General features: G+C 45.7%; 1 protein-coding gene across 3 annotated transcripts in view; it reads right to left on the bottom strand.

The window, feature by feature from the left end:
- Window positions 1-1,395: 1,395 nt before the first annotated feature.
- GGA2 (golgi associated, gamma adaptin ear containing, ARF binding protein 2) overlaps window positions 1,396-12,978 on the bottom strand; it is a 44,926-nt gene continuing 33,343 nt past the window's right edge. For all 3 annotated transcript variants that reach the window (XM_030924805.1, XM_030924806.1, XM_030924807.1), the window contains 4 exons: window positions 10,405-10,562; window positions 7,078-7,247; window positions 5,973-6,083; window positions 1,396-4,747 (listed from right to left, as the gene is read on the bottom strand). In XM_030924805.1, the coding sequence (XP_030780665.1) occupies window positions 4,637-4,747; window positions 5,973-6,083; window positions 7,078-7,247; window positions 10,405-10,562 (550 nt within the window). In that variant the 3' untranslated portion in view covers window positions 1,396-4,636. The remainder of the gene's footprint in view (window positions 4,748-5,972; window positions 6,084-7,077; window positions 7,248-10,404; window positions 10,563-12,978) is intronic.

Below are 12,978 nucleotides of genomic sequence, written 5' to 3' on the forward strand. Positions count from 1 at the left end.
CCTAAATTTATAGAGTATCTATTGTATCTGCTATTTTGTACACCTCATTAAAGTCTCACCAAAATGTGTGAAGTAGACTTCTAACATTTTTACCATTTATGGATATAAAAACTGAGACCCAGAGATTACTGACTTGCCCAGGTGGCAAAAAACTAGAAATTGAACCTGGCTCCCCAGCCCATACTTGGTTCACTCTAGTGCACAGGGCTGCCAGAATCGAGACAAGAGAGGGTTGCCAGGGAAAAGTCCAGTCTGCTTGGGCGCCTGGGAATGGTGCCAGCGGGAGGGAGAGGATACAAGGAAACTATGAGGGAATTGCTACCGAGTTTTAACATGCAGAACTTTCAACACATAAATGCTTGATTTGTACCATATGAGCTCAGGGAAGAGTGTGGAGTTACGTTTCTAAGTAATTCATACTGATAATGGCATTATCTCTAAGCTATCTATAGTGTTATATGAAAAGAACAAAACACAGAACAGTACACTATGTTTTCTTGAACATGCCTAGAATCCCTCTGAAAAGACAGAGGAGGGTGGTAACTGGGTGGAAAGAATTTTCACCTTTCGTAATTTTGAATCATGTCAATGTCTTTGTCTTAAAAGCCAACACTGAGCATAAAAAATAAGGTTTTATTTTCAGCTTAGATTTTAGAAAGCTCAGATAAAATTGAAAGAAATTTTCTAATTCCATGACCCAAAGATTACCACTGTGACATGTGCACACGAACATCTTGGTGCATCACTCGACTTTAAAACAAACTGGGGTTAGGACATGGTGACTCATGCCTGTAATCCCAGCACTTTGGGAGGTCAAGGCAGGAGGAACGCTTGAGCCCAGGAGACCAGCCTGGGCAACACAAGAGATCCAGTCTTTACCAAAAACTGAAACATTAGCTGGGCGTGGCAGCATGCACCTGTAGTCCCAGCTACTCCAGAGGCTGAAGCCGGAGGATCGCCTGAGCACAGGAATTCAAGGCTACATTGAGCTACAATCGTGCCACTGCAGTCCAGCCTGGGCAATAGAGCAAAGCTGTCTCAAGAAAACCAATCCACTTTTACACTCTTGGCGCTGGGTAAGCATCTTCTATAATGGGTATATTTAAAGGATTTGGGATTAATATTGTAGTAGGCAAACACTATTTGTATTCTAGAATATTGCCTTTGCTTTCTACCTTTAACATTTGCTGTCTTAATTTACACTATTTGTACTAGGTAATATTCGCTTTTCTTTTGGTTGTCATTTATTCTGTTTTCAACACTATTTTCATGACCTATTTGTGTTCAGAGTGGCTCACAGATAAGGAAACATTTTGCCCAGGTCGTGGAAGATAACAGGAAGAGTAATTAACTGCAGCATATGTAGGCAAAAGGTTATGACAAAACATGGCATTATCAGGGCTTGAAAGGACTTTATTGCGGTTATGGTGAAGCAGGCCCTGGTCTTGGCAGATGATACCAGAAGGGCACTGAGTGTCAGCGTGCAACTTGAATTTGATCCCATAAAGTTAGGCATCAGGAAGCCATTCAGAATTTTTCACCCGGTCAGATGCTCAGATTTGCTAGAGAACTCCGGTAGTGGCAAGAACCAGAGCTGGTACTCAGCATTGGGACAGAGGCATTGTCTCCCCCATCCCCCCGCCAAAAAAGCCCACACCAGAGCAGTGGCAATGTAAGTGCAGGGAGGACATGATGTGGGATTATTTAGGAAACAGGCCACTTGACATACAACCATTCCGCAGAAACAGATGAAGCAGGAATCAGGGACCCAATAAGTCTCAGGTCCTTTCAAGTAAGAGCATGTAGGTGGAAAGGGGGCAGGACTCTCTGTGTTCCATTCTAAGTAACTGAGATTGAAGCAACAGTGGAACCTCCAGATACATATATCCACTGACAGACTGAAATATCATCTGGGGACAGCAAGCAGGTGGCAGCTTGAGAGAGGTCTACAATCCATCTAATGGTTTAGAGTCGCCTGACTACCAGGCCTCTGTGTGGATGGGAAAGTCCTGAGGATTGGACTCTGGAAAACCACCACACTTACAAGACAGAGGAAAAAGAGCACTCACAGAGGTAGGTCACGAAATAGGGGTCAACAGGACCCCTGAAGAGTTCAGGATACTGGAAAGCACTGGCCATGAGTGCCAGATCTCCAGCACACACATCATGAATTTGCTTCTCCCCAGAGGAAGAGAAGCTCCTTCAGGGTGGTGCCCTGGCTCAGGGTAGCTGGTCAAAAACTAGTTCTTTAAAAAACAGAGACGAGGTGTCACTATGTAGCCCAGGCTGGACTTGAAATCCTGGGCTCAAGCGGTCATCCCACTCAGCCTCCCAAAATGCTGGGATTATAGGCGTGAGCCACTACTTGTTGAGTGAATGAAGAGGTAGGAGGTGGGCTGTGAGTGGCCACTGGACTTGCTGATTAGAAGGAAGTGATAACATAAACCACAGCCACTTTCAGGACAGCAGCCTGCCTTCTCTCCTCCCACACCTATCCTGTCCAACACCTAAGCATAGGAAGTACCACTGGGAGTCTGTCTCCTGAAAAGCAAGAATGTTCAGGTACACACGTGTGAGTTCACCTCTGAACTATAGGGGAGAAAGCCTGTCTTTATGTGTAAGTCTCATTCACCCATTTTGACCAAAACCCTTCAGAGGGAGATGCTGTCATTATGATGGGTACCTCTTCAAGACTATGCAACAGCAACAGAGCCTATAAAAACTACACAGAGGCCAGGTGTGGTGGCTCACGCCTATACTCCCAGCACTCTGGGAGGCCGAGGTGGGCAGATCACCTGAGGTCAGGAGTTTGAGAACAGCCTGGCCAACGTGGTGAAACCCCATCTCTACTAAAAATACAAAAACTAGCTGGGCGTGGTGGCTCACACCTGTAGTCCCAGCTACTTGGGAGGCTGAGGCACGAGAATCACTTGAACCTGGTAGGCAGAGATTGCAGTGAGCTGAGATTGTACCACTGTACTCCAGCCTGGGTGACAGAGTGGCCTCAAAAAACAGGAAAAAAAAAAAAAAAGGCACACAGAACACAAGCAAGTACTTTTAGATTAAAATTTGTCTTATGTGAAGTATGGCAAATGAAATCACCCCACTGTTTATCTGTTTTATGAGTTTTTACATTTGCTTAAAATTAGCATACTTGATCTTTTACAGTTCCCACCTCCACCAATTAGTGTTGGCAGATTTCCACTATATGTAGAAGCCAAAAGATCAGACTGTAAAAATATCAGATATTGTGATTAAGACACAACTCCAAACAAGCCTTGCAGTTTCGGAGGTAGAAACCCACCCAGCCAGTTCAGCTGCTTAGACTTCAAAGCCCTCCACCTGGACATCTCAGCCAGGCTCAGGTTCCTTCTCTCACCCATCAGGCCAAGCAAGACTTGTCAAAAATACACATTCAAGTTCCTAGCACACAGTAGGTGCTCACTAAATGGGAACTGATTATAAAGTTGAATTTTTCCTTCAACAAATATCCACCTCTCCTGTCCAGCTTGCCTCAGATCTTCAGGTTCTCTTCACTGAGGCAGTTAAGTTTCTACATCCTTCAGGAAGTTTCCTTTACTTCTCGACAGAAGACAGTTCCCTTTAGGCCTATCATCTCTAAATGCAACTGGCTTTCCATTTTCCACTTACTCAACACTCCACAAGGTACATTTGCTACATGGTATTTATTTAATGACTGTATATTTAGTCACCACCTCAATCATTGCTAAGCTCTCTTCATGTCTATCTGTACCACAGTTCCCCATCTTAGACTGTGACGTCAGCTGGCAAGGGCTGGCTGTTGGCCGATTCACCATGACCGACATGGTGTGTCACAAAGAGCTCCGAGTAAATGCCGTGAAGGAAGAGAATGAGGATGGAGATGAGGATCCTGAGAAGGGCCCAGACTGGCTGCCCAACCCTGAGGCCTGAATAAGGCCTGGGAGCTGCTTTCCCCTCTGCCCAGAAGGCCTGTCCAGGGACGATTCTAAGGCACAGTGGTGAAGGACATGATTGGTCCCCCAAGTGTGGTCCTCAGGTCTGTTGGCAGCCACTCGCCTGGGAACAGTGCACTCCATTTAGAAGATCTTCCAGAACACACACAAGAAGCACTGTCTAATGAAAATGGAGACAAGGTCTTTCTTGGAAGAGAGTGCCCAAGAAGATACTCTCTGCCCCAAGACTAACCAGGTCCCTTTTAAGGTCCCTGAGAACAGCAGCCTGGGAGCAACCAAGACTTTCAAAGGCTGACAAGGCACAGAGTGGATGAATGGAACGAACAATACATGAAAAAAACACTTTGGCTGATAAAACCTCCAACCTGAGGCAGGGACAGTGTTGCTTGCTGACATGCAGAAACATGACTGTAGCAGAGATGATGATGATGAGAAATGCATCACATTTCCCACACTGCCGATATCCCAAGCCCTGCGCTACCACCCTCTCTCCAAACACACACAGACACACAGACACACACACACACACAGCATCTGCAGAATAAGTCAGAGGTTGACACCCAGAGCCTGACGTCAGGATAGGACTCTTGGCACTCTGCACTGAAACACCATTAGTCCCGACTTGACAGCAAAAGTAACGCCAGCCTAAGCTTGAAATGAAGGGTCTGTCTTGCGAAAAGTTAGGCTGCACCCAAGACAGCCAGGTCTGGAAAGTCTTTCACTTCTCCTACTTCGCTGAAAGGCTGTCCACCTTGGTTGAATGTCAGCTTGTACCGTAAGCGGATAGGTTCCTGGGATAGAAGAGACAGAAGATGTTAAATCAGTGGAGAGCAACCCAGGAACAGGGTGACCATGTTAAGTCAAGTGAGTGCTTCAAACAATTCTGACACAAAATACCTAGGATACTCTCTTTGGGACTACAAACAAGGGGAAATAGGCACATATCCTGGGAACCCTTGGATACTTCTGCAGTCCTGAAATCCTGAGATGGCCTGCAATTCAGAGACCAGCTTAGGAAGACAGGCCTTGCCCTTTCAGAGGATTCCAGAGGATTAGGGAGAGTTCATGTGTCCCTCCCTTGGTCCCCAGCTATGACAATCCATCTGATCTTCCTTCAATGAGCCCCAAAGACAGACTCCAGTGAGGGATATTCCACATATACCCCTACCACCCAACCAAATCAGAGACTGGCTTTCTTCTTTCTTTCCTTTTTCTTTTTTTCCTCTCTCTCTCTTCTTCTTTTCTTTTCTCTCTTTCTCCTATCTATCTATCTATCTATCTATCTATCTATCTATCTATCTATCTATCTATCTATCTATCTAATCTATCTATCTGATGGAATCTCACTCTGTCACCAGGCTGGAGTGCAATGGTGCGATCTCGGCTCACTGCAACCTCTGCCTCCTGGGTTCAAGCAATTCTCCTGCCTCAGCCCCCTGAGTAGCTGAGACTACAGGTGTGCGACACCATGCCCAGCTAATTTTTGTATTTTCAGTAGAGATGGGGTTTCACCATGTTGGCCAGGATGGTCTCGATCTCTTGACCCTCGTGATCCATCTGCCTCAGCCTCCCAAAGTGCTGGGATTACAGGCATGAGCCACTGCACCCGGCCGACTTTATTTTTTTTGAGATGGAGTCTTGCTCTGTTGCCCAGGAGTGCAGTAGTGCAATCTTGGCTCACTGCAATGTCCACCTCCTGGGTTCAAGCGACTCTCCTGCCTCAGCCTCCTAAGTAGCTAGAACTAAAGGCGCATGCCATCACACCCAGCTAATTTTTCTATTTTTAGTAGAGATGGGGTTTTACCATGTTGGCCAGGCTGGTCTCAAACTCCTGACCTCAGGGTGTCCCCTGCCTCAGCCTCCCAAAGTGCTGGGGTTACTTGGGTGAACCACTGCACCTGGCAAACCAGAGAGTTTAGAGCAAGGCCTCAATGTGCCTCTGTCTACCCACAAAGTTACCTCCCCTTACAGTTCAGGGGCCCCCATCTCCCTGCTACCACAGACACTGGAACATACTTTGTGTGGATTGTCAAGCAGCAGCATCTGAGATATCACAGCTGGAGGCATCAAAGGACTGAATGCAGGAAGCTTGGAGCTGGATGCCGGCTGCAGCTTCACTCTCATTGACTATGGGGGAAGAAAACCAACATGTAACTCATTCCTAACCACAGCTTCCAGGATAAAGATCAGGTGAGGGGCAGCTGGACCTCCCCAACACCCCTCCAAGAGGAAATGGCCCTCTTAGACGTGGTACCCCAAGGCACCTATGGGAGCCCAAGCAGACAGACTCCCACTAATTGTTAAAAGGATCTAAGAGCCCTTTCCTTCCACACACAGAATGGATCTGGAGTTGTGTGGTCAATAACTGGCATCTGAGAAGCAACATCAACAGCCAGGGCACATCTTGGGTTGAATTCTAACTGCTTCTCACTAGCTCTGTGACCTTGAGTAAAATATTTAATTTCTGAGCCTTGGGTTAACTTATACAACAGGTAGTAGCAGAACATTCCCTACAGGACTACCATGAGAAGTAGAGACTGCATGTCATATTTTTGTCTGTCTTGAATCTTTTCCTTTCAGGACGGGCCCCTTCCCCTGTGACTGTGGGGTGGCTGTGAAGCAGTAGGGCCCCACTTCCTTTGAAAAGGGGTGGATATGTTAGCTCACATTGGCCAAGTGCCTCATATCCCAGGACACAAGTTCCTGGTCCAAGGTATGGAAGTAAGACCAACAAGGCCAATCAGAGCCCTTTCCTGGGTAATCAGTATACATGCTTCATGCCTGGTGAGAGTTTCTGAGATAAAGAGAGTTAAGGACCATGCAACCCTGGAGTTGTGGGTAGCCACTTTCCTGCTTTGTGGAGAAACTGTCAGAATGGAGACAAAGAAAAGCAGAGTCAAGAGATACAGACAGACTCTTAAGGCATCGTTTAAGAACCTATCTGGATCCACTCATATCTGAAGCCAGATATTCAGGAATCCCCAGTCAGGTAAGCCATTACATTCCCACTTTATCTTCAGTTAGTTTGAGTGAAGATTCTTTCCTTGACACTCGACAGGTAAGTCCCAGCAAAGAACTTGGCACTCAGCCATTATTGAGAAATCCACAACAGATGACTCACCTTTGGCACAGCCACTTGAAACATGATATCCCAGACAGGCTGGGGAGCCGTGCTCATCATGGTCAAGAGCAGCACCTGTACCTCTGGGTGCCCAGGGGCTCCCGTCTGGGAGAAGTGGAGCAGAATTCTGAATCCGTTCCGGTCATACACGATGAGAGGTGGCAGGCTGCCTGGTAGAGAGGGCACGAGCAGAAGGGTTACCACCACTTCAAAACCCCCCAGACAGCCAGGCTGGAAAGAGATGTACATGTTATCCCCAGATGCTACTGCTTCTCCATGCAGAACATGTCCAGGACTGAATTCCTCTGCACTACAATAATCCAAGTCCTCATGACTCCAGCTGGACTCCTATGACCCTCCAAACTGACCTCTCCCCACCATTCAACCATCAGACACACCACCAGTTATTAAAAATCACATTTTTTGGCCGGGCGCGGTGGCTCAAGCCTGTAATCCCAGCACTTTGGGAGGCCGAGATGGGCGGATCACAGGGTCAGGAGATCGAGACCATCCTGGCTAACACGGTGAAACCCCGTCTCTACCAAAAAATACAAAAAAACTAGCTGGGCGAGGCGGCGGGCGCCTGTAGTCCCAGCTACTCGGGAGGCTGAGGCAGGAGAATGGCGTAAACCCAGGAGGCAGAGCTTGCGGTGAGCTGAGATCCAGCCACTGCACTCCAGCCTGGGCGACAGAGTGAGACTCCATTTCAAAAAAAAAAAAAAAAAATTAAAATTAAAACACAGTTTAACAATGAAACTACCAAAGATTTAAGAGACTGAAAATATCAGTGGGGTATGGTGGCAAGAGTATGGGGAAAAAAGCAACCTTTTCAGGAGGGAAATTGGTAATGCAGATCAGAATTTTAAATGTCTACATGTGGCATTTCACTGGTATTATGATCGCCTAATAATCAGGAAGGTATAAAAGAAAGGTATAAAGAAAGGCATCCAAAGATGTTCTTTGTAGCCCTGTTTTTTGTTTTTTTTTTTTTTTTAAAGACAGAGTCTCACTGTGTTACCCAGGCTGGAGTATAGTGGCGCGATCTCAGCTCACTGCAACCTCTGCCTCCCAGGTTCAAGCGATTCTCTTGCCTCACCCTCCCAAGTGGCTGGGACTACAGGTGCCCACCACCACGCCTGGCTAATTTTTTTTGTATTTTTTAGTAGAGACAGGGTTTCACTATGTTGGCCAGGTTGGTCTCGAACTCCTGACCTCAGGTGCTCCACCCGCCTTGGCCTCCCAAAGTGCTGGGATTACAGGCATGAGCCACCACACCTGGCCTGTAGCCCTGTTTTTAACAGCAAACAGGTAGAAAGAAATTGACCTTCAGAGAAGGACTGAATAAGCCAGACATAGTGGCACATGCCTGTAGTCCCAGCTACTTGGGAGGCCAAGGTGAGAGGATGGCTTGAGCCTGGAGGACGGAGGTTGTAGTAAGCTGAGATGGCACCACTGCACCATAGCCTGGATGATAGGGCCAGACCTTGTCTCAACAATAAAATAAAATAAAATAAAAAATAAAATAAAATACTGAATAAACAGATTACAGTACCTCTATTTAATGGTGCATATATACATATAAGTTCATAAAAATCACGTTTTTAAAGAACTAAGGGCATAAAAATGGTATATAAAGTAACAGTAAATAGAGTAACACTCTGTACACACTGTGGTATAAAATTATTAAGAACTATGTATGTACAAATACACATACATGATAAGACAAGAAGAAAATCTATCAAGACATGAACAGAATTTCCATCTCTGGCTGGTAATGGTATAGATGATTTTACTTTTCTAGTCCTTTTTTTTTTTTTTTTTGAGACAGAGTCTTCTTTGTTGCTCAGACTGAAGCACAATGGCACGATCTCAGCTCACTGCAACCTCTGCCGTCTGGGTTCAGGTGATGCTCCTGACTCAGGCTCCCGAGTAGCTGGGGATTACAGGTGCACACTACCACACCCAGCTAATTTTTGTATTTTTAGGGTTTTAACATTTTGGCCAGGCTGGTCTTGAACTCCTGACCTCAAGTGATCTGCCCGTCTTGTTCTCCCAAAGTGCTGGCATTACACGCGTGAGCCACTGAGTCCAGCCTATTCTGTCTTTAATAAAACTCTACATTTTGAACATGTATTTTTAACTTCTTTAAAGTTTGCTTTGTAATAATTTCAGACTTATAAGAAGTTATAAAACTAATAGAAAAATTTCTATATACCCTTCATGTAGCTTCCCCAGATGTTAACATCGTAACTACAGTACAATTATTGAATTCAGAAAATTAACACTGAACATGTATTATTTCTTAAAACAAAAATCAATAAAGAAATGTGCAAAGAGCTCCCACTGTTTACCAATTCTGTTTATTTATAAATTTGTCTGCCCGGCTTTCAGGGCTCTCTGCAATCTAACCTCATCACAAAGAGCCACAGGAGGGCTCTGTGCTAAAGAGCCCAGGCCCTGGAACAGACGACCTGAGTTGTGTCCTGCTGTGCATACTAGTGTAGAGACCGTAGGCACCTTGATTAGCTGAGCCTTCCATTTCCTTCCCTTTGTAACAGAGGTAATATCCACTTTTCTGCTTTAATGAGGATCCCTAGAGAAGGAGGATCACTAGACAAATTCTTCCACTCATTTGAATTCTACCTCTTGCCAGTCATTTCAGGCCACATTAAACATTCCCTTCTTGAATCCCAAATCAATGAACATTATGTGCCTAAAGGCTTGCCCATATCCTTGACAGTGTCAATATTAAGGAAGGCTAAGAAAATTAGCTAAAAGACAAAGAAGCAAACTTTTTTTTTTGGGAGACGGAGTCTCACTTTGTCACTCAGGCTAGAGTGTGGTAGCATGATCTTGGCTCACTGCAACCTCCACCTCCTGGGTTCAAGCAATTCTCCTGCCTCAGCCTCCCAAGTAGCTGGGACTACAGGCATGCACCACCACGCCCAGCTAATGTTTGTATTTTTTGTAGAGACAGGGCTTCGTTATGTTGGCCAGGCTGGTCTCGAACTCCTGGCCTCAAGTGATCACCTGCCTCGGCCTCCCCATTTTTTCTTCCCCCCCAAATACAGACAAGGCTATCTTGCCCAGGCAGGTCTCAAACTCCTGGCCTCAAGTGATCCTCCCACCTCAGCCTCCCAAAGTGCTGGGATTACAGGCATGAGTCACCATACCTGGCCACAACCTCTTACTTTTTGCCCTCATGCAAAATCTCTCCCATTCATCAACCAAATTCAAGGGCTACCTCTACCAAACTGGAGTGGAAAAAGCTGGGAGTCTAATAGATTCCCAGGAAAAAGAAAAGGTGGGGAGTAAAATTGTACTTACTGGGCTTAACAGACTCCAAAGGGACAAACACTTGAGCCAGAGGTGTATTCTGTGAAGATGGGGAAGGAGCCAACGGGCCAGCCTCCCAGGACCAACCTGGAGAGGACTTAGTACCTGGGGGCACTTCCTTGGGGACACTTTTCTGCGAAACATAATTCCTACAAAGAAATAAAAAATATCAAAGACTAGCAAAAATTGTAGTGATTTCCTAGAATTTGGGTTAGGCTTATTAAAGAACAAGGGGAAAAAAATCACACACACACACACACACACACACACACACACACACACACACACACACACAGAGTTAGATGTTATATGCCTTTTTTTTTTTTTGATGATACAGTGTCTTGCTCTGTTGCCCCGGCTGGAGTGTAGTGGAACTGCCTCGGCTCATTGCAACCTCTGCCTCCCAGGCTCAAGTGATTCTCCTGCCTCAGCCTCCCGAGTAACTGGGATTACAGGCACCTGCCACCACGCCTGGCTAATTTTTGTATTTTTATTAGAGACAGGGTTTCACCACGTTGGCCGTGCTGGTCTTGAACTCTTGATCTCAGGTGATTCGCCCACCTCGGCCTCCCAAAGTACTGGGATTACAGGTGTGAGCTAATGTACCAGATGTTATATGACTTTTGTCAAGTAATCAAACTCGTACCTCAGCTTCCTCATCTGTTAAATGGAAATAACAGAAGTAATTTACCTCGTAGTGGCCGGGCGCAGTGGCTCAAGCCTGTAATCCCAGCACTTTGGGAGGCCGAGACGGGCGGATCACGAGGTCAGGAGATCGAGACCATCCTGGCTAACATGGTGAAACCCCGTCTCTACTAAAAATACAAAAAAACTAGCCGGGTGAGGTGGCGGGCGCCTGTAGTCCCAGCTACTTGGGAGGCTGAGGCAGGAGAATGGCGTGAACCCGGGAGGTGGAGCTTGCAGTGAGCCGAGATTGTGCCACTGCACTCCAGCCTGGGCGACAGAGCGAGACTCCGCCTCAAAAAAAAAAAAAAAAAAAAAAATTTACCTCGTAGTGCTGTTATAAGATTCAAACGAGACAATGTGTGAAAAGCACTTAGAGGCTGGGTGCGGTGGCTCACACCTATAATCCCAGCACTCTGGGAGGCTGAGGCAGGTGGGTCATTTGAGGTCAGGAGTTCAAGACCAGCCTGGCCGACATGGTGAAACCCAGTTTCTACTAAAAGTACAAAAATTAAAAAAAAAAAAAAATTAAAAATTAGCCAGGTGGTGGTGGCGCATGCTTGTGGTGAGCTAAGATCATACCACTGCACTCCAGCCTGGGCAACAGAGCGAGACTCCGTCTCAGGAAAAAAAGAAAAAGAAAGAAAGAAAAGCACTTAAAATGTCCACATATAATAAGAACCCAATAACCTAGAGCCTTTGTTATGAGGGTTGTTCATGTTGTACCTGTCAGGCAGTCCCTGACAATAAGTAGCTCAGGCAGGTTGTTTTCCAGGTGTGATCACAGAGGGACGTGAGCCAGGCAGATGATACACAAATTACACCAGCTACTATCCACTCCATGATTCTGTCCATTTGGGACACAAACTGAAAACATTTTAGAAAACTAAAGTCCCGCGAGAAGAAATAACCCACCCTGCCCAAGTGGCTGAAAAAAAGAAGACTGCAAGAAATGACCTCTGGGTGGCAAATGGGAATGAACTCTCAGGACATCCCACTTCTGCCAGAGCCAGGTGGTTTCTATCAGGAACACAGGCACTTTCAGGCTGTTTGGGTGAAGGTAAGCTGCACTTCTCCAGAGACAAAGGGACAGGATCTATGAAAATGTTGTTACATTCACACCTTAGAGAACCTCTCCCTTCAGGGATCTGTACTATAAGGCACTCCCCTAAGCATCTCCAAACTGGAAATTATGTTAATGTCCACAAAAGGGAAATGATCAAATACATCCATGCAATGAATTATAATGTAGCTATTAAGAAGACTGAGGCATATTTATAGAAACTGATATGAAATGCATCACAGATATGATATGAAAAGGTCACGCTGGAGTGCAGTTTGTAAATTAAAATCCTGTTTGTGTAACAAGCCACAAGAATGCACCACTACATGTACAGAAAAAAAGCAAAGAAGGAACATTCAACCTTGTTTTTAGGGAGTGGTACTTTGCACTTTGTTGTATATTTCTCTATGGATCAAATTTTACTTAACTTCAATTACATGGTTATTAGAAGGGAAAACAAAAACAAACAGCAAAAACCTCATGTTCTATTATTCCTAGTCCTTAAATAAACCCCCTTTCAGATGTCTTGGCCAAAGCAGGTATTTTCCAACGACTAGGAAAGGGAGTAAAATGAGAAAAGGGAAGCAGCATATTAAACTTTTGTTGAGACAGGGTCTCACTCTGCTGTCCAGGCTGGAATGCAGTGGCATGGTAATGGCTCACTGCAGCCTCCACTTTCCGGGCTCCAGTCATCCTCCCACCTCAGCCTCCTGAGGAGCTGGGACTATAGGCATGAGCTACTACGCCTGGCTAATTTTTGTGTTTTTTATAGAGATGGGGTTTTGCCATATATCCCAGGCTAGTCTTGAACTCCAGGG

This window comes from Rhinopithecus roxellana, chromosome 20, assembly GCF_007565055.1.
Source record: "Rhinopithecus roxellana isolate Shanxi Qingling chromosome 20, ASM756505v1, whole genome shotgun sequence".
Classification (NCBI taxonomy): domain Eukaryota; kingdom Metazoa; phylum Chordata; class Mammalia; order Primates; family Cercopithecidae; genus Rhinopithecus; species Rhinopithecus roxellana.